Source organism: Cetorhinus maximus, chromosome 6 (genome assembly GCF_964194155.1).
Source record: "Cetorhinus maximus chromosome 6, sCetMax3.hap1.1, whole genome shotgun sequence".
NCBI lineage: Eukaryota > Metazoa > Chordata > Chondrichthyes > Lamniformes > Cetorhinidae > Cetorhinus > Cetorhinus maximus.
This window is the reverse complement of record NC_135884.1, coordinates 12,251,102-12,278,314: the sequence shown is the minus strand read 5'-3', so window position 1 is coordinate 12,278,314 and position 27,213 is coordinate 12,251,102. Positions and strand designations below refer to the sequence as shown.

The window sequence follows — 27,213 nt, the reverse complement described above, 5'->3', positions numbered from 1 at the left end:
GATTATTAATCTGTTTGGCCGTATCATGAATTGCCAACAAGTCCTGGAGTGGGTCTTCAACCTGGACCTCCTGGCTTAAAGATGGGGTTTGGGGGGGCACGGTGGTTAGCAGGGGCTACCCACTGTGATGCAAGACCTTCCCTCAATCAATACCTTGACACAACAGTTCAGTGACTTTGGACTTATGGTTCCCGCTGAGAATTTCCTCCAACCATATTTGGGTCTATTGTAGCCTATTTGCTCGAGACCTATTGTCATGATGAGTTAATAGCTCCATGATTGTTGTGATTTGGGTCGACATGGTAGAAAGTTTTTTAAATGAAGGTAGAAGGTGACTGAGATGGACCTCGGTCTTCCCTCATCCAGCAATTTATTTATTTATTGATATTCGTTCATGGGATGTGGGCGTCGCTGGCTAGGCCAGCATTTATTGCCCATCCCGAATTGCCCTTGTTCAGAGGGTGTTTTAAGAGTCAACCACATTGCTGTGGGTCTGGAGTCACATGTAGGCCAGACCAGGGAAGGACACTAGTGAACCAGGTGGGTTTTTACAACAATTGACAATTGTTTCATGGCCATCATTAGACTTTTAATTCCAGATTTTTATTGAATTCAAATTCCACCATCTGCCATAGCGGGATTCGAACGCTGCCCTGGGTCTCTGGATTACTAGTCCAGCGACAATACTATTATGCCATCGCCTGACTAATGCTTTAGAGTTCAGTGTCAACACCGGTGATCCTCAGACAGTCCTGATGGCAGTGTTAAAAATGAGAGCCTTTCCTTCAGCATCTCCTGAAAGTTTCTGCATCATGGCTTCACTTTGGGGTTGGGGTGGGGGTGGGGTGGGTGAGGGTGGAGTGGGGTTGGGTTGGGGTGGGGTTTCTGCATCATGGCTTCACTTTGGGAGTTGCGGGTGCCAACAGCACTGGGATCCACTCAGTCAGTTTTACATTCCGCTCATCCTGAGCACTGCTGTTGGGTGTGGTAGCACTTTTAGCATGTGGATTGTGAAACGGCAGAAGAGCTGCTCTCTGCTTCAGCTGGTGGTCCCCACGCACCAACGTGAAGTCTCTGAATGCGGTTCTATCCTGATAACTACTTTAGGTGGGATTGGTCAAGTTGGAAACAGCCGCAGAGAGTACCACTTTAAACCTTTGATTTATTAAAACACTGAGATTCACAAGAGAGGATTTAATTAAAAACAAGACTTTGAAGGGGTTATCCTGGACAGACAGAGAAAAGCAACAAAATGTAAATGTCCATCGTTTTCCTCTCCTCCCCTAAACCTCACCAGGCAAACGCCATTCTGATAAAAACAAAAAACTGCGGATGCTGGAAATCCAAAACAAAAACAGAATTACCTGGAAAAACTCAGCAGGCCTGGCAGCATCGGTGGAGAAGAAAAGAGTTGACGTTTCGAGTCCTCATGACCCTTCAACAGAACAGTTCTCAAAACGTCAACTCTTTTCTTCTCCGCCGATGCTGCCAGACCTGCTGGGTTTTTCCAGGTAATTCTGTTTTTGTTTTGAAACGCCATTCTGAGCTTTGCCTCTGAATTGTCAGCAGAGCACCTGCCAGCAACATGTATTTCACTATCTTCCAGTGCATGCTCAGACCACCAGGCACACCAAAGAGAAGGCCATGAATCTCCGTTGTGGCTGGATAAACCAAAAACGTCCATGTTTCAGATCCTAATCAGGTTAGACAAAGCAGCCATGAGGAGCAAATAATGAATGCTGATGGAACAATCCCATTAGTGCAACTTTAGATTCAGGTTAGAAACTGCTGTAACTGATTGAGTCTAGCAAGTGTGGAGCACCATCACTAATGACTCAAAGATAGAAGTGTCCACTATTTATTATAATGGATGTATAATTCAGAAGGTACCCTCTCATCTTTATTGCTAGAAGTTTGAATGCGCTTTCACTTTGGGTCTTTTTTTACTTTTGGTGTTCTGAGGGTGACTTCTGCACTCCACTCTCTTCCTTTTAATGGGCAATGATGATGGTTCTAACTGAGAATTGAGAATAAGACATAGGAGAAGAAGTAGGCCATTTGGCCCATCGAGTCTGCTCCAACATTCAATGAGATCATGGCTAATCCGATAATCCTCAATTCCACTTTCCTGCCTTTTCCCCATAACCCTTGATTCCCTTACTGATTAAAAATCTGTCTACCTCAGCTTTGAATATACTTAACAACCCAGCCTCTACAGCCCTCTGCGGTAAAGAATTCCACAGATTCACTACCCTCTGAGAGAGGAAATTCATCCTCATCTCTGACTTAAATCGGTGACCCCTTACTCTGACGTTAAGCCCCCTGGTCCTAGACTCTCCCACAAGGGGAAACAACCCCTCAGCATCTACCCTGTCAAGCCCCTTAAGAATCTTAGATGTTTCAATAAGGTCGCCTCTCATTCTTCTAAACTCCAATAAATACAGGCCCAACCTACTCAACCTCTCCTCATAAGAAAATCCCTCCATACCCGGGATCAACCTAGTGAACCTTCTCTGGATTGCCTCCAATGCCAGTATATCTTTCATTAGTTTCCCTAGTACATTTTCTCTAGTGATAGTTATTATATTTATTTCCTCCATCCCTTTGGCCACTTGATTATTTAGTATTTTTTGGAATGCTATTAATGTCTTCTCCCATGAAGACTGATGCAAAGTATTTATTCAACTCCTCTGCCATTTCCTGGTTCCCCATTATTATTTCCCCAGCCTTATTCTCTAAGGAGCCTATGTTCACTTTGGCCTCTCCCTTTTTATATATTTAAAGAAGCTCTTATTGTCCATTTTTATATTACTTGCTAGTTTACCCTCAAAGTTTATTTTCTCCTTCTTTATTTATTTTTTGGTCATCTTTTGTTGTTTTTTAAAATTTTCCTAATCCTCTGGCTTACCTCTAATCTTTGCCACATTGTATGCTTTTTCTTTTAACTTGATACTATCCTTAACTTCCCTGGTTAATCATGGTTGGTTTATCCCCTTCCTAGAATCCAAATTCCTCACTGGGATATATATTTGTTGTGAATCATGAACTATTTTCTTAAATGTCTGCTATTGTTCATCAACAGTCTTTTTTGCTAAACTCGTTTCCCAGTCCACTCCAGCCAACTCGGCCCTCATTCCATTGTAATTACCCTTATTTAAGTTTAGCACAGTTGTTTCTGACCCAAGTTTCTCACACTCAAACTGAATGCTAAATTCTACCATGTTATGGTCACTGCTTTTGAGGAGATCTTTTACTCTGAGATCATTTATTAAGCCTGCTTCATTACACATTATTGGATCCAAAATAGCCTGATCCTGGGTTGGATCCACAACATATTGTTCTAAAAAACTGTCCCGAATACATTCTATGAATACTTGCTTGTGGCTAACTCTGCCAATTTGATTGTCCTAATCTACATGAAGATTAAAGTCACCCATGATTAATGTACTGCCTTTTTTACATACCATCATTATTTCCTGATTTATTCTCTGCCCTACAGCATAGCTGCTGTTAGGGGCCCTACAGACCACTCACACCAGTGTCTTCTTTCCCTTCTTATTTCTTACCCCCACCCGTATGGATTCTACATCCTCCGATCCAAGGTCATTTCTTGCTGTTGTACTTATTCCATCTCATACTAACAAAGCTACCCCACCACCCTTTCCTTCCTGCCTGTCCTTTTGAAAAGTCACATATCCCTGAATATTGAGTTCTCAGCTTTAATCTCCTTGTAACCATGTCTCCGTAATGGCTATAAGATCATACCCATTAACCTCTATTTGTGCCATTAATTCATTTATTTTGTTCTGAATATTACGTGCATTTAAGTACTTTTGCCTTTTTACCACTTTTTTTCCTCCTTTGACCCTGTTTTCTGTGCTATTTCATGTTTGTACACTCTGTCCCTTCCTGTCATGCTCTGGGTATCATTACCTAAATAGCTGCCCTGCAATGCTGCCAGATCCTTTTGCTTTGTTAACCTACGTATCCTCTCTCCAGAACCCTCACTGCACCACCCCCCCCACCGCCCCCCTATTTAGTTTAAAGCCCTCTTTACAGCCCTAGTTATTCGATATGCCAGGACACTGAAACCTGTCCCACCGGAATAGCTCCTTTCTACCCCAGTACTGGTGCCAGTGCCCCACGAAATGAAACCCATTCCTCCCCCACCAATCTCTGAGCCAAGCATTTAACTCCTTGAATTTATTTACTCTATGCCAATTTGCCCATAGCTCAGGTAGCAATCCCAAGATTATTACCTTGGAGGTTCAGCTTTTTAACTTAGCTCCGAGCTGTCCAAATTCTTTCAGCAGAACCTCCTTTCTAGCCCTGTCAACGTCATTGATACCAATGTGGACAACGACAACTGGATCCCTCCCCACCCACTCCAAGGTCCTCTCCAGCCCTGAGGAGATGTCCTTAACCCGGGCACCGGGCAGGCAACACAGCCTTTGGGACACACGCACATGGCTGCAGAGAACAGTATCTATCCCCCTAATTACACTGTCCCCTACCAATACTACATTCCTATTTCATCCCCCCACTTGAATAGCTCCCTGTACCACGGTGCTGTGGTCAGTGCGCTGATTCTCTCTGCTGTCCCCGCTCTCGTCCACACAGCTTGCAAGAACCTCGTAACTGTTGGACAGTTGCAGGGGCTGAGACTCCTCAAACGCAACTCCCTGGGTTCCCATACTTCCTCACCTGCAGTCACACCTCATGTCCCTGACCACAGACCAAATTTGAATGACCTTACCTAAGGGGTGTGACCGCCTCCTGGAGCAAAGTGTCCAGGTAACTTTCCCCCTCCCTGATGTGGCACAATGTCTGCAGCTCGGACTCCAGCTCCTCAACTCAGATCTGAAGTTCCTCAGGTTGCAAACACTTGCTACAGATGTGTTCGCTCTTGATCACCTTGGCATCCAGCAACTCCCACATGCTGCAGCCGCAACTTATCACCTGTCCTGCCAACACTTTCTTATTTTATTTAATTTATTAATTAATTACTATAGTATCCCTGTTCTTTAAACTTGAAGAACCCCTGCTTTTCACACTCTTATTGTAATTAATTATGTTTTTACACCAGTGTCGATATTATTAACAAGCTATTTTTAAGAGAAAGAGAGAGAGAGAGGGAAAAAGACTAGGGACTTAAACACAAACTAAGGACCTTACTTTTACTTTAAAGACTTGAAATACTCACCAATCCTACTCACCAATCAGCTGGTTTCCCTGCACTTGCGTCACGTAGTGGTTCATGACGTCGCTCTGCCGCTGGTCTCACATGAACTCTCTACGCTCTTTTTTAACTGAAGTCTCCCCGCTCTCCACGCTCTTTTTAAAATGAAGTCTCCCTGCTCTCCACGCTCTTTTTAAAATGACGTCTCCCTGCTCTCTTCAAGAGTGACTCTACATCCTGTGTGGCGACAGATTGAAAGCTCTTTGTCACAATCAGTAACATAGACCTTCAAGCTGGGGTGGAAGCCTATACTTAAAGCAGAGTTTCGTTAGGGAAACACTCCTAGTCCTCAACAGAGGCCACGGTCCTTTTGTCAGCTGTGTCTCAGCTGGAAGCACTCTCAACCTTGAGTCAGAAGGTTGTGGGTTCAAGTTCGACTCCAGGACCTGAGCATGGAAGTCTAGGCTGACATTCCAGTTCAGTCCTGAGGGAGTGCTGCACTGCTGGAGGTGCTGTCTTTTGGACGGTGATTAAGCTGACTGCCTGGGCCCTGTCTGTCCTTGCAAGTAGACGTAAAAAGATCCCATGCCACTATTTCAAAGAAGAGCAGGGGACTTCTCCCCGGTGACCTGTCCAATATTTATCCCTCAACCAACATTACAATAAAACAGATTATCTGGTTATTATCACTTGCTGTGTGTGGGAGTTTGCTGTGTGAAAAACTGGCTCCTGCATTTCCTACGTTACAACGGTGATTACACGTTTAAAAAGAACTTAATGGGCTGTAAAGCACTTTGAGGTGTCTAGTCATCTTGGAAGGCACTATATAAATGCAAGTCTTTCTTTCTATGGCTGTTATTTCCTCACCAACAGTTTGCAAATGAAACATAAAAACATATGAAGGACATGGGGGAGCAAAATGGACATTGGCCATCCATGATGTGTATAAAAGATCCAAAAAGGATTAACATCCCCATGAAATCTAGAACCAGGTGCGAGAATTGCTCTTCTGGTCCCTGTCATTAGGTCCCGTGTCCTTAGAGCTTGTCCTGGCAACAGATTTACAGATGTTCCTGACTTCTGAGTAAAACCTGTTCCCTATGGGCCAGCTCATTTATCCTGTGAATTCCAGTGTCTGGAGGAAGAGCTGTGCGTCTGCCGAAGGCTGCACTTCCAGAGTATAATCAACCTTGGGACCGCCCCCCCCCGAAACAATCAGTAGCCGTGCACCCAGTTGTGAAACTTTTACTGATCTGATTCCCCACATTAAAACGCTTAAAATTCTCCTCAGGTGGTAGTGCTGACCAGTTCCTCGCTGGAGGAACAGCTGCAGATCGGGGATTTTTGTCACAGGAGTCACGTCAAATTCATCGTGGCGGATACTAAAGGCTTGTTCGGGTAAGGGCTCCCTCCCAGTTTGCAACATTGAATGAATGTTAATGGAGTCTGAGCACTTCTCATCTCCAGGTGTTCTGACCAGAAGCTGTAAGAGCAAAGCTCCTTTTGGTTTATTTTCTCGGACTTTTTGTGTCAGTTGTGGTTCGGTGGGTAGCACACTGGGCTCTGGGCGCAGGGTTACAGTTCAAGTCCCACTCCAGGGCTTGAGCACAACAATCAAGGCCACTCCAGTGCAATACTGAGGGAGTGCTGCACCATCGGAGGTGCTGTCCGTTTGGATGAGGCATTAAAATGAAGCTCCATCTGGTAATTATCACATTGCTGTTTGTGGGAGCTTGCTGTGGTGTTCCCCTACTTTACAACAGTCACCACGGTTCAAAAAGCACTTCATCGGCTGTAAAGAGCTTTGAGACATCTGGAGATCGTGAAAAGCACTATATCAACGCAAGTCACCTTTCTTTTGGGATGTGGGTGTCGCTGGCAAGGCTGGTATTTATTGCCATCGCCAGCTTCCCTGAGAACACGACGGGGAAGTGGTTAGATGCAACCGAGTGGCACGCGAGACCATTGAGGGCAGTCAAGGGTCAACTGTGCTGATGCGGGACTAGGGTCACATAGCGGCGATAAGGATGATAGGTTTCCTGCAGTGGTGTGGTTTCATTAATGTAGCTGAAAATGGCTTTATCCCAAAATATAAGCATTTTTAACGGAGAGTGTCTGGCCCACCACCTGTGAGGAACCCGATTTTAAATCATTGAAAATGACTTCACAAAAGCTGAACTAAATCATGGGTTTCAGTGGTGTACACCGGTCAGTTCCTTAATAAATTAAATATTCTTTCATATCTAATATGATCTACAAAATGTACTGCAGCAACTCACCAAGACTCCTTCAACTGCACTTTCCAAACCCGCGATCTCTCCCACCTAGAAGGACAAGGGCAGCAGACACATGGGAACACCACCGCCTGCAAGTTCCCCTCCAAGTCACACACCATCCTAACTTGGAAATATATCACTGTTACTTCACTGTCATTGGGTCAAAGTCTTGGAACTCCCTCCCTAACAACACTGTGGGTGTACCCACACCAGATGGACTGCAATGGTTCAAGAGGGTGAATCACCACCACCACCACCTCAAGGGCAATTAGGGATGGGCAATAAATGCTGGCCTTGCCAGTGATGCTCACATCCCAAGAATGAATTTCTTAAAAATGTTTTAAATGTGCCTACTAGTGTCTTTCAGCCAAAAGCATCTTAATTGGAAGAGGTCTCAAACAGGAGCGAATGGTAACTTACCATGTTCCAATCTGGGGGTGTGGCCAATTTTGCAGGGGGGCTGGCTTCCACCATGACATTTTATAACATCATTAAAGATTGTGCAACCTTGATATACACGTGACCTAAAACTCAAGGCTACAATGTTCAGCCAATTGAGACAGTGACTTTTCAAGTATTTAGAATAGAAGTCATTCCAACTGGACAGCCTTTGTCTGTGAAGGGTGTAATGATTGGATAGCTCTTCTTCAAAGAGCTGGCATCGGCACAATGGGCCGAATGGTCATCTTCTGTTTCTGAATTCAGACTGCCTAAACTGCCAACAGGTTCAAAAACTGTGTTTCTGTTTTATTTAACAGCCAACTGTTCTGTGACTTTGGGGAGGAATTCATAGTGACTGACCTAACTAGCGAAGAGCCACAGCACGCTATAGTAGCATGGATCACCAAGGTAAATCTGCTTCCTCCACTACTGGGCAACTAGGCATTTGGCCTTGTTCTCTTTATCCCTCCCTGCATTTTTTCTTTTTAGTGGGTGTTCGTGGAGAACACTGTCTGCTCCAGAGAGAATTCAGGATTTGATGCATGCAAAATAAGTCCGCAGACACTCTCCCTGTGAAACCTTGTGAGCTTTTCTACCTGCTGCCTTCACCGGTAGAAGGGAACTCAGAGGCAGACACACAGATCCTGGGAGTGGGAAGGAGGAGGTCTGAGATGTCAATGTGGATGGGGGTGAGATTCTCAGGAAGGTAGGGAATGTGCACATTCACCTGGACATCCCAGAAAGGAAAGGGTTCTGGTTGTTGGGTGACAGTGGGGAGGTGGAAGGTGATGCTGGGGTCGGGTCAACAGTGATGGGGGAAAGTACATGAGTGACTCAGGGGGTGGGGGGAGGGGGGGTGCGGCGGGGAAAGGACGAGGGGACTGAGCAAAAACGTGACGACTACTATTTTTCTCAAATGGGAAAGAGGGCGGAGCCTCGTGTTGGACGGGCACAGGGAGTGCAGTCAGTGGGTGGGTGAAGATGCAGGTCAGCTCAGATAGACAACTGAAAGAGACCCCAGCAGAAAGCATTGAAAATGCTTGGGACATTGAGATAATTGTGATGGAGGAAGGCTCCGTGTGCTTGGGAGAATTCTTGCACAAGGCTCCGAAAGGCCCTCCCCCACACACACACACACACACGCCTCCCTCCAGAACCACTCGTGGTCCGGTTGTGTGCAGCTGAACTGCTAGTTGGTGAGGGGGATGCAGTGGGAGGACTCGCAAAGCCTGTAAATGAAGCTGAGAGACAACATTACACATTATTCAGTGAAAGTGAATATATTTTCAGATTATAAAGTGACAGAATGTGTTCACTCACCCAACCACTTGTGATCAGAAATTTTTAACTTTTCCAGGCCTACCACTTCTTCTAGGTGCTGCCCTGACATCCGCAGCAGAGGTGGAGACAGCCTGTGCAATGGCTGGCCCTGTTGCCTTTGATGACTTTGGTATGCGTCCTCTGGAGAGCTGAGGCCTTAAGGGCCCTGGCTTGCTTTGGCTGTCCTCCTGTGGGCCAGCTGCTCCCCCTGTGGTGACTGAGGACGAGGTTGAGGGGGAGTCGCAGACAAAGGGGACTTGGGGGGAGAGGACAGCCTCTGAGATTCCTGAGTGGATGACCCAGGGGTGTCCAACTGCCCCTCCTCCTCCCTTTGGGTGCCCGAGGGCCCCAGCCTAACTTCTTGAGGGGAAGGAGCGTCTGAAGGGATGTTGAGGTGCCCCGTTTCCCTCTTGTGTTGCCACTGCAGGAACTCATCCATGGCTACCACGATAGAGTGCAGGTCTGCGCACATCTCCACGTTCTGCTGAACCAGAGTCTCCATGGCATCCGCCATCCTCCCCATGGAGAGCTCCATACCTACACATGTAGGCACCACTTCATCAGAGAGCAGTTGGACGCATTCCTCCAACACTTGTGCCACTCTGTTGAGGGCTTCCAACAGCTCTGTGTGATGTTCCTCCACCTTCTGCTGACTCTCCACGATGAGTTGGAAGGCCAAATCCAGAGGCTCATCATCTGACTCACACCTCACAGATGTCTCTTCCCCAGCAGTCCTCCAAGTGCCAAGCAGCTCGGCTGAAGCTGTCTGCTCCTGCTGCAGACACGTGTCCGTGCGGTGACCACCAGCTTGTGAACCTGAGACTGCTTCTGGATCCAGGTCCCACCGAGGTGTGTGTCTCTGCGCTGGTGGAGGGTGTGGGTAAACGCTGTGACGGGTCTTCCAAGCTGCTTATTTCCAGCTCTTCAATGGAGGAGGAGTCCTCTTGGCTGGAGGTGAGGACCTGGATGAAGCTGAGGGACTGGCTGGCTGAGGGTGTCGGTTGCTTGGCAGAGCTCCCTGTGAACCAAAGTAGAGATAATTAGTGCATGGCAGCAGAGTCAAAAGCAGGAGAGAGAGAGCACCCAGAGTTGTGTTGAGAGAGGGATGATGTGGTGCAGGATCCTCACGTGGGTGATCTCTGCTGGCTTCACTGTTGCCGCAGGCACCGTCTACGTCTTCACCAGTCAGCACGATGGCACACACCTCTGAGTGAGGGGTCTAATGTAGGCCACTGCACCCCTAGTCTTGGACCTCTCTCTGCTGTTGTGAGCCAGCTTCTCCTGCATGAAAACAGATGGAGAGAGTGTGAGCAGGACACATGGCACTGAGTGGAATGTTTGTGTGGTGAGCGGAGCCATGGACAGGATGAGGACGTGAACTCCAGAGGGTATGAGCCTGATGGAGATGTGAGGGTGTGTGTGAGAGTTAGTGGTGTTGTCCCTTGCGGTGTGAGATCCCTGTGGATGTGTGATGGGTTTGTGAGTGTGTGAGTTGAGAGCGATGAGGTGGTTGACTTACCCTGGCAGAACGGATGAGATCATTTATCCTCTTCCTGCACTGGATGGCTGACCTCCTCTGTGCTCCAGTGGCGCTGACCACTGCTGCCACCACCTCCCAGGCTGGGCTGGTGACTCTGGTGGACCTCCTGCTACCAGAGTGGGGCAAGAGGACATTGCGGCCGCTTCCACTGTGTCCACCAGGCGCCCCAGAGAGGCGTCACTAAATTTGGGTCTGCTGTCTTCTTTGCTTTCGGGGCCACCTGTTGCCTGGAGCAGTCCTGGTCTGTAGACATGAAGTAGGCTGCGCTCTGGTGTGCTTTAAATATGGTGCCTGGAGCGAGGAAGCGCTGAGGTCGCAAATCCAAGCCCGCCCACCCGCCAGTGATCCTGCGTGTTCCTCGTGAATGCATAATTAATGAGGTGGGACGCGCCGAGACTGGGATGAAAAGGCCCAAAAAGCTACCATTGTGGCCGACGGGTAAAACGTCCTTTTTCCCGCCCGCCACCACACTTTGTGCAGACCTGGGACGATTCCCCTGTTTCTATCGCCACAGATGCTGCCAGACCTGCTGAGTTTTTCCAACGCTTTCCTGTTTTTATTATTACCGTAGCGGACTTGTGGGATTGGCTGAGCTTGGCAGCCAGGAATCGCTTCGGTTTTAACCGGCTTTGCTGTCGGCCCCTTAAGGCTCGCGCAGAGTGAGTCGGAGAAGCGAAACGCAACTGTCCTTTCTCTGCTTGAAAGACGTGGTTGGTAAGTAGGTTCCGGAAACCTAACGCTGACGCCTGAAAAGACGTTTTGTACAAAAAAAAACCACTGAAATGGAGTCGCTCTGATCTTTATTTGTTTTAGGACAATCCTGGCCAGGTTACTTGCTTGGATGAAGTGGTCCACGGATTTCATTCTGGGGATTACGTAACCTTCTCCGGGGTTCAGGGCATGACGGAACTGAATAACTGCGAACCCATTAAAGTCGAGGTTAATGGTAAGCGGCTTTGAGTACAGGGTCTGTTGTGCCCTGGGAAACACTGGGGGGCAGTAAAGCCCCACAATGAAATCTCACTGTGTTGGAAAGCAGCAGGCAACGAAGGGAGGAGGACTTTTCCTGTGTGGAATAAGCTCCTATAATGTAAAGGCTTCACTTTTGATCGCTCCTTGCCTAAAGTACCTACTCGCATCAGCCCTAAATTTGCCCCTGATTAACATTAACTTGAGTCTCCTTTTCTGTCGCAGTTCAATTTTTGGAATAAAGTCCTGGATGAATTTTATTAACACCGCCATCGTGTGTCTTGCTAGAAGGGGCTTCATTGATTGGACGACCCATTTTCTTGTGTCCTTCATTGTAGAAGGTGATTCGGCCCATCAGGCCTCTGCTGGCTCTTTGAAAGAGCGATCCAGTTGGCAAACTCCCCTGCTCTCTTCCCCCATAACCACGCTCTTCATGTATTTGTCCTATTTTGTATGTTAATGTTGAATCTGCTTCCTCTGCCCTTTCAGACAGCGCATTCCAGATCGTCATAAGGTATTACATCATTTTTTTTCAAATTCTTCTCATCTTCCCAGCCTCCCTCCATCACCACCCCACCCCAGTTCTTTTGCCAATTATCTTAATTCTGCGTCCTCTGGTAACAGACCCTCCTAACAGTGGACACTGTTTTCCCCCTTTTTATTTGAATTTATTTTAATCACCTTCTTCTTTCGTATTCAAAGTAACGGGCTGATAGTTCCCAGTCCAGGCAGCCCCCGACACACCGGAAGGTTATGTCCGTGGAGCCTCGCGATTATGTCGCTGCTCGACTCTGTAAGGGGGCGTTTGTAAACTCTGACAGGGTGTTTCTTTGCAATATTGCAATTTTTATAGTTGGTGCTGTCCTTTCACTGTAAAGTGACGTTCTTCGGTCTTCCTGTTTCCCTGGCCGCTTTCCCATTCTATTTACAGATTCTTTTGTTGTGTCCCTTTAGGCCCTTATTCCTTCTCCATCTGTGACACGAGCCACTTCGGCGATTACGAGAAAGGCGGGATGGTGACCGAAGCGAAAATGCCGCAGAAGTTGATGTTTGTAAGTCTGCATCGTGGCCGGTCTGTGCCAGCAGACCTGACCCGTTCTCCGTTGCCCCCCCACCCCACCTTAAGCGTGAAGGGTAAGGTAGTATAATGGTTATATGACTGGACTGGATCAGCACCTTTACCAGGCCTGCGCCTTGAGCTGGCCTCCAAAGAACGCTACGCGGGAACTGGAACGTGCTGGTGGAATAAAAAGAGGTCGCGCTCCTCACAGCTAATCACTTAAAAAAAATAATAATCCCAACCGCAGTTTTAATTTTTTTTTTAAAATTGGTAGTTTCTGCTCCCCGCTCCCCACCTCCGTCCCATCCCCCACAAGCATTACCCTGCAGCCTGCTGACAGTGGCATTTTATAAGTTACCATCCTGTGAGTTTAACAGTCATAAGTCCACCCCCTTCCTCTCCCTTCCAGGATATTTTCGCGGCACGAACTTTAGGAACACAAGGACTGTCAGTCAGCACCTCGGGCCGACTCTGCCATTGAGTTCGACCGTAGGTGGTCTGCCCCTCAGTTCCATTTTCCCACCTTTGCTCCACATCCCCTTGACGCCCTAAGGTAACAAAAATCTATCGATCTCAGAACGCCCACGGCACTACATCCCATGAACCGCAGCGGTTCAAGAACATGGCTCATCACCGTTTTACCAGTGGTAATTCGGGATGGGCAATAAGACCCTGGTCTTGCCAGTGACGCCTACTCCCGTGAACAAATAGTCTTCAAATCTCCAATTAATTGTCCCAGCAATACAAAGCTTTTGGAGGTGAGAGTTCCAAATTTCTACCAGCCTTTGTGTGAAAAATTGCTTCCCGATTTCCCTCCTAAATGGATCGGCTCCGATTTTGGGATTATGTCCCCTTGTTCTGGATATCCCCACCAGGGGAAACGATTCCTCTGTATCTGCCTTATCATTGTGAACACCTTGTTTAGATCCACATTCAAGGGAATACGAGCCCAATCTATGTAACATCTTCTCATAATCTAACACGCTCTGACAATCTTTACCTCCTATTGATGAGGCAGATTGAATTACGAGAGACAGTGATGCGGGGACTTGGTGCTATTTTGGTTCAGTGACTTAGTTTTAGTATATGTTACAGCCGTTGCTGTGCTGGTCTCTGTGGTTTGGTTGTGGGTAACATTTTAGTGTGTGCTTTGCCAATGCCCCCTAATGGAAGGCACAGGGTTTTAGAGGATCCTTCCAACCCCAGTTTCTTTCACTTTAACTCTTACCTTTTTCGATCGCAGAAACCCTTTGGGGAGGCACTGAAGGAGCCGATGTACCAGATTACAGACTTCGGGAAAATGGACAGACATGGAACCCTACATCTTGCCTTCCAGGCTCTCCATCAGTTTGTGAGAGAGTACGGCCGATTCCCCAAACCCTGGGGAAGGGTGAGTGTTCCCATTACCCATGGGTAAATGCACTCCTCAGTTAGCAATCTCCACTTAGTAACATTCCACCATGTTCATCAGATCCCTCCTCATTGCATTACTGAAATCAATGTAGATCTTTGCCTTGGCTCAGTAGGTAGCACTCTCACCTCTAACTCAGAAGGCTGTGAGTTCAAGACCCACTCCAGAGATGTGAGCATATAATCCAGGCTGAGATGCCATTGCAGTACTTAGAGAGTGCTGCAATGCTGGAGGTTGAGACATTAAACCAGGGGGACGTAAAGGATCCCATGACGCTATTTTGAAGAACACCAGCGAAGTTCTGCCCAGTGTATACAGTTTTGGCCCTTGTATTTAAGAAAGGATATACTGGCATTGGAGGCAGTTCAGAGATTCCCTAGGCTGATTCCTGGGGTGAAGAGGTTGACTTATCAAGAACGGCTAAATGGGTTAGGCCTCTATTCATTAGAGTTTAGAAGAATTCTTATTGAAACGTACAAGATTCTGAGGGGGCTTGACAGGGTAGATGTTGAGAAGATGTTTCCGCTAGTGGGGGAATCTCGAACTAGGGGACTTAGTTACAGAATAAGTGGACACTCATTTAAAACTGAGATGCAAAGGGATTTCTTCTCTCAGAGGGTAGTGAATGTCTGGAATTCTCTACCCCAGAGAGTTTTGGAGGCTAGATCACTGAGAGTACTTAAAGAGGAGGTAGATAGTTTTTTGAAATATCGGGAAGTTGAGGGCTTTGAGGGGCTGGCCCGAAAGAGATGAGGCCTGGGGCAGATCAGCCATGATTTTATTGAATGGTGGGGCAGGCTTGAGGGGCTGAATGGCCTCCTCCTGCTCCTAGTTTTTATGTTATGTTCAGTGTCCTGGCCAATATTTATCTCCATCTATGGGCTGTAACTTCCGAGCTCCAGGGCAGGGTTACTTGGGGGTGTCCCACAGAAGCGCTGCGGACTACTGCCCCCGCCCCCACCCCCACCACCAGATCTCCCCAGATGAGGTCCGCACAGGCAATTGCCCGGAAGTGCAGACTTCCCCTGGGCAATTGCCCTGCACTGGGAACCATCCAAAAATGCGATTTAAATCGCAAACTTCGGATTGTTCCGACTGTGTTACATCAGTAGTCACCCGGAAAAGGTTAGGAGGATTAAAACCTCTTCTAACTTCTGGGTAACTATTGTACAGACCAACACAGACCACTACGGGAACACTCCCCAACCCCCCACCCCCGAACGTGGAGACACCCCTCCCCCCAGTCCCTACCAAGGCCCAACTCCCAACTTTCATTTTGTTCTTAAAGGAGAGAACATTGATGAGCAGGAGTTAAAATAAAATGTATATTTAAAATGTGTTAGCTCTTCCCACTTCTCTTGCAGGACGATGCAGAACGTTTAGTAGTCGCCGCAAACAAACTGAGTGAGGAGTACCCATTAATCCTAAATGAAGAGCCCCTGAATGAGGAGCTAGTGAGAAAACTGGCCTACGTTGCCACGGGCAACCTGAGCCCCATCAATGCGTTCATTGGCGGTGTCGCTGCACAGGAAGTGATGAAGGTAAAAGAGAAGTGACACGTGAGAGCTGGATTTTGTTTTTGTTTAGGAATTGCACTGTAATGAGCTCGAAAGCAGGTTAGACCCCGTTATCCTTCTGTGACAGTTGCTATCATGTTATAACTGAAGGCTACAAAGTGGAGGCTAGGGCTACTGTTCTGATTGGCGGTAGGGGGTGTGGGGGGTGTGGGCAGTGTTGGTGAGGGGGAGAATCAGCAGAAAGTTAGCCTCAGCACATGGTGCATTGGGAATGGTATACCGTGGACGAAGCTATGGTAAACCACGTTTCTCAGTCTCGGTGCAGGCCCTCGCTTCGGGCTCGGGCGCAGGTTTTGGTGGCCGTGCAGGTTTGAACCTGTTCAAAGCTGCCTTTATACTGTGTTGATGTAGTACCCGGGAGTCGGCGTTGGTGAGTCACGTTCCAGTATTTATCCTGTTTTCTGTAGCCCAGTGGCTGACTCTTTGAGTCACGTTAATCGGGCTGTGGGGAGGCGATGGCGTTGTGGTGTTATCGATGGACTAGTAATTCAGAAACCCGGATTCAAATCCCACCATGGCAGATGGTGCAATTTGACTTTGGTAAAAATCTGGAATTAAAAGTCTAATGATGACCATTGCCGATTGTTGTAAAAAAAAACCCATCTGGTTCAAATCTGCCATCCTTACCTGGTCTGGCCTACATGTGACTTCAGGCCCACAGCAGTGTGGTTGACTTTTAAATGCCCTCTGAACAAGGGCAGTTAGGGATGGGCAGGCCTAGCCAGCGATGCCCACATCCCATGAATGAATGACAAAAAAAACTATAACACAAACACCAGGAGTCAACTTGTGGACTGTGGCCTCCCAGGATAAAGGCAACTCTAACCTCAGTTAACAACGTCCTCTTAGTGGTATCATGGTCGCCTTTCACCCCTCCATTGATCACTGCCCTTGGTGTCGTTTCAGGCCTGTACTGGAAAGTTCATGCCAGTCAACCAGTGGATATACTTTGATGCCCTTGAGTGTTTGCCCGAAGAAAATGAAGAATCCCTTTTAACTGGAGAAACCTATCAGCCTGTAAGTGTCAACACTACATACCATTAGCTCACTGTTATCTCTCTATAAATAACCCCATCCATGTGAAGCCTTTGTGTAAATAAGTGCATTAGCTTTAGAATTGCTTAGGGTATCCAGTACAAAAACGGGCCATTTGATCCAACTGGTCTGTACCAGTGTTTATCTGCTCCATTAGAGTCTTCATATAACCCCGTCAATATATTTTTCTATTTCTTTCGTTCTTGTGTGTTTGTCTAGCGTCCCCTTAAATGTGTCTCTTCGACTTGTCTCATTTATTCCTTGTGGGGACGAGCAACATTCCCTCTAGGCTGTGCGGGTGCAAGGCCGCTCCATAATCCAGAACCTACCAGGCAGGAGACAGACAGGCCATGCAAGAAGCGATTGCTTTTAAGACGTCCGCATGTGCGGCCTCGTGACAATCTTAAAGGAACTGCGCAGTGCAACGAATGGGCTGTGCACAGTGTAGAGAAATTAGAGGGAACATTGGTGGCAAGTTCCGCATTCTCACCACTCTCCTGAATTCCCTCTTGGATTTATTTGTGGCTCTCTTGTATCTATGGCCCCTAGTTTAGCTCCCCCATCAGGTGGAAGCATATTCTCTACAACTGCCCTATCAAACCCTTACATTTCTCTTAAAGTCCTCTCCCTGCTCCTTTTTTTTTTAAGAGAAAAGAGCCCCAGCCTGTTCAGTCTTTCCTGATGGTGATAACCTGTCAGTTCTGATATCATCCTTGCAATTCCTTTTTGCACCTCAGTAGCATTTTTTTTACTAGAACTGCGCTCAGTACTCCAAGTGTGGTCCAACCAAAGTTCTGTAGAAGCTTAACATAAAGTCTCTGGTTTTCGAATGAAGCATCCAGAAACAAATCCCAGTGCTTGGCTTTGCTCTTTTTGTAGTCTTAGTGACCTGTTTTTCTACTTCTGGTAGCCTGGGTTCCTGAATTCCCAGATCCCTTGGCTCCTCTACCCCATTTAACTATTTACTTTCTAAGGCATATGTGGTCTTTTTATTCTTCCCACCAAAATGCACCACCTGACTCTTTTCTGTGTTGGAATTGTATTTTCCAACTTCAGTCCCGTTGATGCATGAGTAAGATATAGGAAAAGAGAGAGGCTTTCATTTGTGTAGCCCCTTCCATGACCTTATGGCCAATTAAGTGCTTTTGAAGCATAGCCGCTGCAGAAATTGTGGCAGCCAGCATGATCTGCGCACAGCATGATCCCACAAACAGCAATAAATATGTTGGGCGTTTGGGTGGTAAATGTTGGCCAAGACACCCCTCTCCCCTCCTCTTCAAAGAATGCTGTGGGGGCTTTCACTTCTCCCGCCCGAGAGGGTTTAATGTCTCATCCAGTAGGTGACACCTCCGAGATGTCAGGCTCCAGTCCCTGGACTGGGACTTGAACCCTCAACTGTCCGACTCGGGGGAGGTGAGAGTGTTACCCACTGAGCCATGGCTGAATGAGGGTAGTCTCAGTTTTCACGACCGATTTCGTTTTCTTGCATTCGAAGTCGATCACATTTAACTATCAAGATTGAGTAATTTGATAACAGATTCTGAGAGGGAGTTGCTCAGCAAGTTTGTTAAATGAGGTGTGATGACAATGTGTGAATGCTAGTTACTCAGCTAATTGGGTTTATTTGTCACAGAGATTAGCGGTTGGCAATTATTAATTTGTGTATCCAACATAAGATGACGTTGGGGCAATTGCTGGCCAGTCAGTTAACAAGATCAAATCGTCAACTGCTTCTAAATAGGTTACAATGGCAAAAAAAATTGGATTCTTTGGCCACATTCAATTATCAGATAAAGAATAGTGATACCTTTTGCTAGGAAGCTCGCATGTGGAAATGGCTTTGATAAATTCCTGAAGGAGTGCTCCTTCAGTGATGTTTAACCTGCCGGATGTTCTAGAATACAGCACGCATTCTCTTTTTTAATTGCAGTCGAGTTTAATAATTGAACTAGCGGACACAGTTTAAAAGTAAGGGGGTCGCCCATTTAAGACGGAGGGGAGAAGAACTGTTTTCTCTGAGGGTCGTGAATCTTTGGAACTCTCTTCCCCAGAGAGTAGCGGAGGCAGGGTCAGTGAATATTTTAAAGGCAAAGGTAGATAGATTCTTGACTAACAAGGGGGTCAGAGGTTATTAGGGGACAGTTGGAACTCCGCGAGGATGTGGAGTTGAGGCCACAGTCAGATCAGCCGTGATCTTATCGAATGGCAGAGCAGGCTCGAGGGGCCGAGTGGCCCACTCCTGCTCCTAATTCGTTTGTTCGTAATCATCCAGCATGGAAGGTGCTTGCGGTCCATCCTTACTGAGTGGACTCTTTGGAAGAGCCCAGACTGTTACTAACCTAACCGGCCGGCTGATTCTGCTTTTTCATCTGCGCAGAGAGCTTGTCGCTACGATGGACAGATCGTGATATTTGGAGCTGACTTTCAGGAGAAGCTGAAAAGACAGAAATACTTCCTGGTAAGTGGAGGGCGAGGCCTGAGGTTCTGTTTGCTTTGTATCCGTATCCTCCCATAAAATATTGGTGCCCAATGGCATGGCCGACTTCAGCACCACCATAATGAATTCCCTTGCCCATTCACCTTGCGGCGTGACAATGTAGAACATTCTAGACCCATGGCTGAGTGCAGATCAAAGCTTCTGTAACTCCACGGTGTATCTGTGAAGACCTTTACCCCAGTGCGCCCTGTTTTCCTCCACCCGCTGGCACCCAATGTGACAATCGATATTGAGTTAGCAGGGGTCCCTGGGTTAGATTATGAGGAGAGGTTGCATAAACCCAGGCTTGTATTCCCTGGAATACAAAAGGTTAAGTGGCAATTTGATTGAGGTTTCTAGGATTTTGAAAGGAATTGATAATGTCAATAGAAACTTTTTCATCTGGCAGTAGGACAGATTCCAGCAGTCTAAGCCCGTTCTGATAAGAGGATCTTAAAATAAGTATGAGTCGAGCAGTTACCCTCTGAATCTTTTACAGAGCCTCGAGAACTCCACATTTGAGGTGACTAAAAACTGGATGTTGTAATATGGGTTCTTTAGATGTCTCAATGATGAGATCTTGAGAATTGTATATTTAAGCATGAACCATTTATTGTTAACCTTTAACTATTTACATATCCCAGGTTACTGTCACACATGGAGCTGTTACCTCCATGCAGGCTGCTTCCAGGGCATTCTTTCTTGACTGTTCTCTCAGTCTATTACCGTGTGACTCTATACATCATACCGTTGGGAGTGCTATACTCCAGTCCCACATTGACCCTTTCTCTGCTGAGCACCTTACATTGCAGTGGCATGCAGACACATGCAACATCACACAACACCAGGTACTCCGTTTTAAATACAGTCAGTCTAAGGCCTTGCAGAACATAAGTATTGTCATTCATAAAGAGTCATAAACAGTATAACTTCCCAAGGAACTTCACAGAAGCGCAATCGGACAGAATTTGACACCGAGCCATTTCGGGTGATATTGAGACAAGTGGTCAAAAGTCTGGTCAAAAGGTTAGATTTTAAGGAGCATCTTAAAGTAGGAGCGAGGGGTAGTGGGGTCGGGTTGGAGTGGGGGGGGGGTGGGGGGGGGTGGTGGTTGAGGGAGGCAATTCCAGAACTCCTAGCTGAAGGCCTGGCCGCCAGCTGTGGGCTGACGGACAACCTGGGACTTTCCAATCAAGTTGAGGATCGCAGCTCGATCGGGATGTGACGAGGACAGCAGAGCTTTGGGCTAGCTTTCATTTATGAAGAGTGGTTCCGAGAGGCTGCAGAAGGTTACTGGAGCAGCCAGACCTGGGGGTGACTGGAAGAGAAACGAGGGCTTTAGGGGGGCGGGCGGGGGAAGGTAAGAATGGAGTTTGGGTTTTACAGAGATGAAAACAGGTGGCATTGGACAGTTGGAACTCCGCTCGGATTGGGATTTGGAACTCCGCTCGGATTGGGATTTGGAACTCCGCTCGGATTGGGATTTGGAACTCCGCTCGGGAACAGGACACACAGTCAGTGTCAAGTGTATAAACTGCCCACTGCAAAAAATGAATTCCTCTCGAGAGCAGTACATTCTTTCCCTCGTTGTTAGACTGCATCAGCTTATCCTCTTGCTAGTTACGGGATGCTGTGGCTTTAAGAAGAGGGTGCACGCATGTGAAATCTTGATTTCATTTAGGAAGTTAAACTACAATACGAAAGTGAGAACTCCTTGCGTGAAAGTGTGTTTGGAGACTCCCAGGGGGGTGAAGGTGATGGAGTTTATAAAGTGGCGACATTTACTTGCAATACCTGTAATGTTTGTAGGCGGCAGTGTGATTGGGGTTGGCGATGTTAAATACAACAGTGGCTGGTGAAACAGTCGGAAGCTGGATGTTGCTATCAAAATCACACGGCCCTGTCTCATGGGGCTACCAGGTGACTGTAGCTGTGTTTCTGAAATGTGATATTTACAATCTCTCCTTTAGTTTAGTACAATAATGGTATTATTGGTACTTTCAGCAGAAGCACCCGAGCCCCAACCCTGTTGTAATTCTTGGCCCATTGCGAAAGTTTAGCTGCCACCATCTTCCCCTCTCCCGCCACCCCCTCACTCCGATGTAGTCTGAGATGACCTGTCCTGAGAGCCTTTCCGACTTGGAATTCCCTGCGTCTCTCCGTTGTTTCAGCCTCACCACGCTGCTGTCCTTTCTCCTCCTTCCTCTCCCTAATCATCTGCCTCCTTTTCAACTTTCCCTCTTTCCCACCAACACCCCTCCCCCTCCCCCACCCCCAATCTCACTTAGATGTCCCACAAGTGTATCTGCTTTCTGACCCCACCCCCCCACACCACTTCAATCTTATCTCACTCGCCCTGTCCTGGCCTATATGGGAAATGTGCTGCCTAACATTCTTGGAGGAATGCTTCACCCTTGCTGTGCTCCTTAGGTAGGTGCCGGTGCCATTGGGTGTGAGCTGATGAAGAATTTTGCCATGATTGGCCTGGGAGCAGGAGAAGGCGGGAGCATTATAGTGACGGACATGGACACCATCGAAAGATCTAACCTCAACCGGCAGTTCCTCTTCCGACCCAGTGATGTTACGGTGAGTTGCTTTCTTTTCACTTCAGTGGAGAGGTTAAAAGGAGGGTGTTGGCCATGAGCCTAGTGTAGGCCAAGCAGGGAAGCCGCTTTGGCACTAAAGAAGCTCAACACCATCCAGAACAAAGCAGCGGCTTGATTGGCAACCCGTTCACCACCTTAAACATTCACTTCCTCCACCATCAGCGCACAGTGGCTGCAGGGTGTGCCATCTACAAGATACACTGAGGCAACTCACCAAGCCTCCTTCGACAGCATCTTAGAAGGACAAGGAGAGCAGGTACTTGGGAACACCACCAGCTCCAAGTTTCAAAGGCGAGTGTGTGCAGACCAAGATCAGGAGGGCAGCACCCCTCCCCTGAAGGACATCAATAAATGAGTTGTATTTTTTTTTATCACCATCCAGTAGCTCCTTGCTAGCTTTCCTTAGTGCCAGTGCACAGATGACTGTGGTATCAGACCTTCAAGAAGAAACAATATAAAATAAACGGCATAATTCTAAAGAGGATGCAGGAACCTGGGGCTTAATGTGCAAAAATCATTAAAGGTGACAGAGCAGTTTGAGAAAGCGGTTTAAAGAAAACACACAGGATCCTGGGCTTTGTCGAGAGAGATGTAGAGCACTGGAGAAAGGAAGCTATGACGAACCTTTTTTATAAAACTCTGGTTCAGCCTCAAATGGAGTATTGCATCCTATTCTGAGCACCGCACTTTAGAAAGGATGTGAAGGCTTTCGAGAGGCTGCAGAAAAGATTTACGCGAATGGTTCCAGGGATCAGGGACTTCAGCTAGGTGGATAGATTGGCTAAGCTGGGGTTATTCTCCATACAGAAGGGAAGGTTGAGAGAAGATTTGGTGTTGGTGTTCAAAATCATGAGGGTTCTAGGCAGAGTAAATAAGGAGGATCTGTCCCCATTGGCAGAAGTGAGAACCCCTATTTAACGTGATGGGCAAAAGAACAATGGCAACTTGAGGAGAAACTTTTTTCTGCAGTAAGTGGTTAGGATCTGGAATGCACTGCCTGAGAGTGGGTGGTGGCAGGTTCAATGGTGGCTTTCTAACGGGAATTGGATGAGCACCAGAAGGGAGAAAATTTGCAGGACAACAGGGAAAGAGCGGCAGAGTGGGAGTAGCTGAGTTGCTCTTGGAGAGAGCTACATAGACATAACAGGCTGAATTGTTAATAGAATCCAAGCCAGTTGGTGAAGTTGAAACCAAGACACAGAGCTTTTCTTTACAGAGAGAGTTCACTGACTTGTGCAGTCTCACAACTCTATTCCCATACCCAATGTCCCCTATTTATGCTCTTTTGACTATACCTAATTTGGCAAATTAACAGGTGAACAGATCAACTTAAGTAAATAGGTCGAATCAAATTAAAGTGATAGCCCCTTAAAGTGGAAATGTAATAAAGGAGAACATTTTTAAAGTAACCTTATTGAGTCAAACTAAAATTTCATTTTGGGGGGCTCTCCTATTTATGCATGCTCCAAGTATTTAATTAGACCATGCCCTTCACCTATGTATCCTAACAATACGATTAACATGAATGTGGTGTGACCATGATTCCTATCCCTAGTTTGGGGTATATATTTGGGCCCTTTTCTCTGCAGTGTCTGGACCCGCCACAGAGTGGCAGCAGCGTCCCATTGATCTGATTTTTCAGCCGCATCTATAGAAAAGCCTTTCCCTGAGAGCGTTGATTCAGAGTGAAGTGTGTTTCTACAGTCCCCGCGCACTCTCACTGGGGAGAGCACACTCGTAGAGATCATGGATTGGGGACAGGGCTGTAACAGTGTTAACCCTTCTTCTCTAGCCTCTGCTTTCTGTCAACTCGGCATCCCCACTGTGACTGTGGGATCAGAGGAATGAGTTTGAGTAGTCTTCTGACTGGACTACACTCCCTGATTATTTATATCTGGGTGTGTGATCAGCATTAAAATGATGAACGAGAGTAGAAAGAAATCCTCTCATCTTTCTTTTGCCTTCCTTTCTCACACTCCCTCTCTTCCTGAGACTCTGCACCGCTCTCTCTCTCTCTCTCTCCCTCTCTCTCCCTCTCTATCTCTCTCTCTCTCTCTCTCTCCCACTTCCTCTTTCTTTTTGAGTCCATCCATTTTTCCATCATGTACTGCGTTTGTTTTATCGCATGTTCCTGAAATATGTGTTGGCAATGATCCAGGCATCCCAGGATAATGATATTGTAGCTAACAGTCTGGGACTTAGGGATCTATTACATTAAGCCTTTTGAAGTCTGCAGTGCCGTATTAACATTAAGATAACCCGGTGTTCTCATTTTTTTTTCCTCTCCCATTCAGAAAATCCCGTGTATTAAGAGAGCCGAGGCAATCAAGGGTCTTGGGGAAAAGGCAGGAAAGTGGAGTTGAGGATTATCAGATCAGCCATGATCTCACTGAATGGCGGAGCTGGCTCTGGAGTAGGCTGAATGGCCTACTTCTGCTCCTACATCTTATGGTCTCTTTTCTTCAATGCTTTAACTGCTCCAGTCACTGGGCGATGCTGACTCCTGATCTTTGAGAGATGTTTATACACTTTTTTTTTTATCCTTTCGTGGGATAATGGGTATCACTGGCATTTGTTGCCCATCCCTAATTGCCCTTGAACCGAGTGGCTTGCTGGACTATTTCAGAGGGCAGTTAGGAGTCAACCACGTTGCTGTGGGCCTGGAGTCACGTGTAGGCCAGAGCAGGTAAGGACGGCAGATTTCCTTCCCTAAAGGGCATTAGTGAACCAGATGGGCTTTTACAACCGTTTCATGGTCACCATTACTGAGATTAGCTTTATATTCCAAGTTTATGAATTAGATTTAAATTCTACCAGCTGGTGGGGTTTGAGTTCATGTCTCCAGGGCATTAGCCTCCACCTCTGAATTACTCACCTAGTGACATTACCACTAAGCCACCTTCTTCCCCGGTCGAATATCCTTTCATCCGAACACCTCCAAAAAAAACCAAACGTTTCTTTGAAGGGATCTTAACGTGCGTCAACGCGAACTTCGCCGACCTCTTGCGCAAGGAGCCTGTGACCCGAGCCAACAAAATAAAACATAAAAAATAAAGGCAGGCTTGTGAAACAAAGGCCAATGTTGATGAGACCGTTGAAGCTGGAAGAACTATTCACAAAGGCCTCCAAGCAGAGTGCACCAACACTCTGAACTCTACACCAAATCACACCCGAAAACCCGAAAATACCTGGGGCGGAACTTTTCCCTCGAACGGGAGTAAAATAGTGCGCAATGATGTCGGGCAAACGTCCCGATGTCATCATGCATTCTCGCGATATTTCGCTTGGCGGTCGCTCGCGCAAGAGTTGGCAGCGTGTCCGCCGACAACTTAGGGGCCAATTAAGGCCCTTTCTTAATTCATCCACAGGATGGGCCAGCATTTATTGCCCAGCCCTGGTTGCCCTTGAGAAGGTGGTGGTGAGCCGCCTTCTTGAACCGCTGCAGTCCGTGTGGTGTAGGTACACCCACAGTGCTGTTAGGGATGGAGTTCCAGGATTTTGACCCAGCGACAGTGAAGGAACGGCGATATATTTCCAAGTCAGGATGGTGAGTGACTTGGAGGGGAACTTCCAGATGGTGATGTTCCCATGTGTCTGCTCCCCTTTTCCTTCCAGATGGTAATTGTCGTGGGTTTGGAAGATGCTGTTGAAGGATCGATTAATTAAATGGAATTTTTTGCTGCCTGTCCAACCGCTCAGTTGACGGGCGGGCGAATAGGCCAATCGGGCCTTTGCATTTTTTTGCAAAACCTCATCCACGGGCGAGATGAGGTTTCAAACAGTGATTTTATTTCTTAAACTTTTAAAACTCTTTTTTTAACATGTCCGTGCTCATGTGACAGAGTCACAATAGAGGATGTGTTTCTCTTATTTTTCCATTCTTTATTTTTCATGTTAAGTATCTTCAGCTCCCTGAGGCAGCTCTGTGCGTTCCGAGTCCTTCAGCGCTGAGGAAGAGTCATACGGACTCGAAAGGTTAACACTGTTTCTCTCTCCGCAGCTGCCGGGTTTTACCAGCATTTTCTGTTTTTATTTCAGGTTTCCAGCATCTGCAGTATTTTGCTTTAGTGGTGTAAGAAAGAGCTTGCGTTTGTATAGCGCCTTTTCACAGGCTCAGAGCAGCCCAGAGCGTTTTACAATCAAAGAAGTACTTTTGAAAGCAAAAGTAAAAATGCCTGGAAAAACTCAGCAGGTCTGACAGCATCTGCGGAGAGGAGCACAGTTAGCGTTTCGAGTCCGTTTGACTCTGTTGAAGACTCAAACGGACTCGAAACGTTAACTGTGTTCCTCTCCGTAGATGCTATCAGACCTGCTGAGTTTTTCCAGGTGTTTTTATTTTTGTTCTGGATTTCCAGCATCCGCAGTTTTTTGCTTTTTATCTAAGTACTTTTGAAACGTAGTCTCTGTGGTCATGCAGAAACTGGGGGTGCGAGTTTGCACACAGCAAACTCCCACAAACAGCAGTGTGACAATGACCAGATTTAGTGATGATGGTGGAGAATAAAATGTTGGCCTGGGAGAATTTGTCCTGCTCTTCGTCGAGCGGTGTCATGGGAGCCTGCGCGTCCACCTGAGAGGGAAGTCGCGCCTCATCTGAACCCCTGACAGTACAGCACCACCACAGCACCGCAGGGTCAGCCTAGGCTTTTATGTTCAAGTCTCTGGAATGGGACCTGCACCCGTGACTTGTTGATTCAGAGGCCGCAAGCGTTACCACTTACCAGCTGAACCACAGCTGGCACCGCAGCGGATTACTTCTTTCAGCCTACAGCTCCCGTAACTAATTTCTCAATTCTTAACCTCACGGTTTCTGGCTGTGTCACACTTCAAAAGGCATCATGAGCTCCTGAGCTCAGCTCTTCTTTCGAGGCTGGGGGAACGGGTTTACAATCGATGTGCTTCGCTGCAGGGAGAGAGGGGGGGGCGCAGGGGGGAAGAGTTCTTCTGCCCTTTACTCTACTCGTCCTCCTCCCCTGTTCTTGTGAGGAAGAAGCCAGTTTGTATTTGCTTTGTATCTCCCAGGGTGGGGTGACCAAGAATTAGAAGCTCACTGTGTGCCAGTTATGGGGTGGGGGAAACAAACAACCAATTGTATTTGTATAGCACCCTTATTGTGGTTAAAAACCTCCCTAAGGCGCTGTCACAAGAGTGGTATCAAACAAAATCGGCACCGAGCCCCACAGGGGACATCAGGGCAAAAGATGCCGATTTTTAAGGACCGTCTGACAAGAGGATAGAGAGAGAAAGGCATTGAGATTTAGGGAATGAGTTCCAGATCTTCGAGCCTAGACAGCTGAAGGCGTGGCTGGCAATTGTGGAGCAA

General features: G+C 47.1%; 1 protein-coding gene across 2 annotated transcripts in view; it reads left to right on the top strand.

Moving 5' to 3' along the window:
- Nucleotides 1-27,213, top strand: part of uba1 (ubiquitin-like modifier activating enzyme 1) — a 254,790-nt gene that overhangs the window by 19,366 nt on the left and 208,211 nt on the right. For both annotated transcript variants that reach the window (XM_078543185.1, XM_078543186.1), the window contains exons 5-13: nucleotides 6,471-6,577; nucleotides 8,214-8,304; nucleotides 11,570-11,702; nucleotides 12,680-12,777; nucleotides 14,029-14,175; nucleotides 15,561-15,737; nucleotides 16,680-16,790; nucleotides 19,186-19,266; nucleotides 21,715-21,870. In XM_078543185.1, the coding sequence (XP_078399311.1) occupies nucleotides 6,471-6,577; nucleotides 8,214-8,304; nucleotides 11,570-11,702; nucleotides 12,680-12,777; nucleotides 14,029-14,175; nucleotides 15,561-15,737; nucleotides 16,680-16,790; nucleotides 19,186-19,266; nucleotides 21,715-21,870 (1,101 nt within the window). The remainder of the gene's footprint in view (nucleotides 1-6,470; nucleotides 6,578-8,213; nucleotides 8,305-11,569; nucleotides 11,703-12,679; nucleotides 12,778-14,028; nucleotides 14,176-15,560; nucleotides 15,738-16,679; nucleotides 16,791-19,185; nucleotides 19,267-21,714; nucleotides 21,871-27,213) is intronic.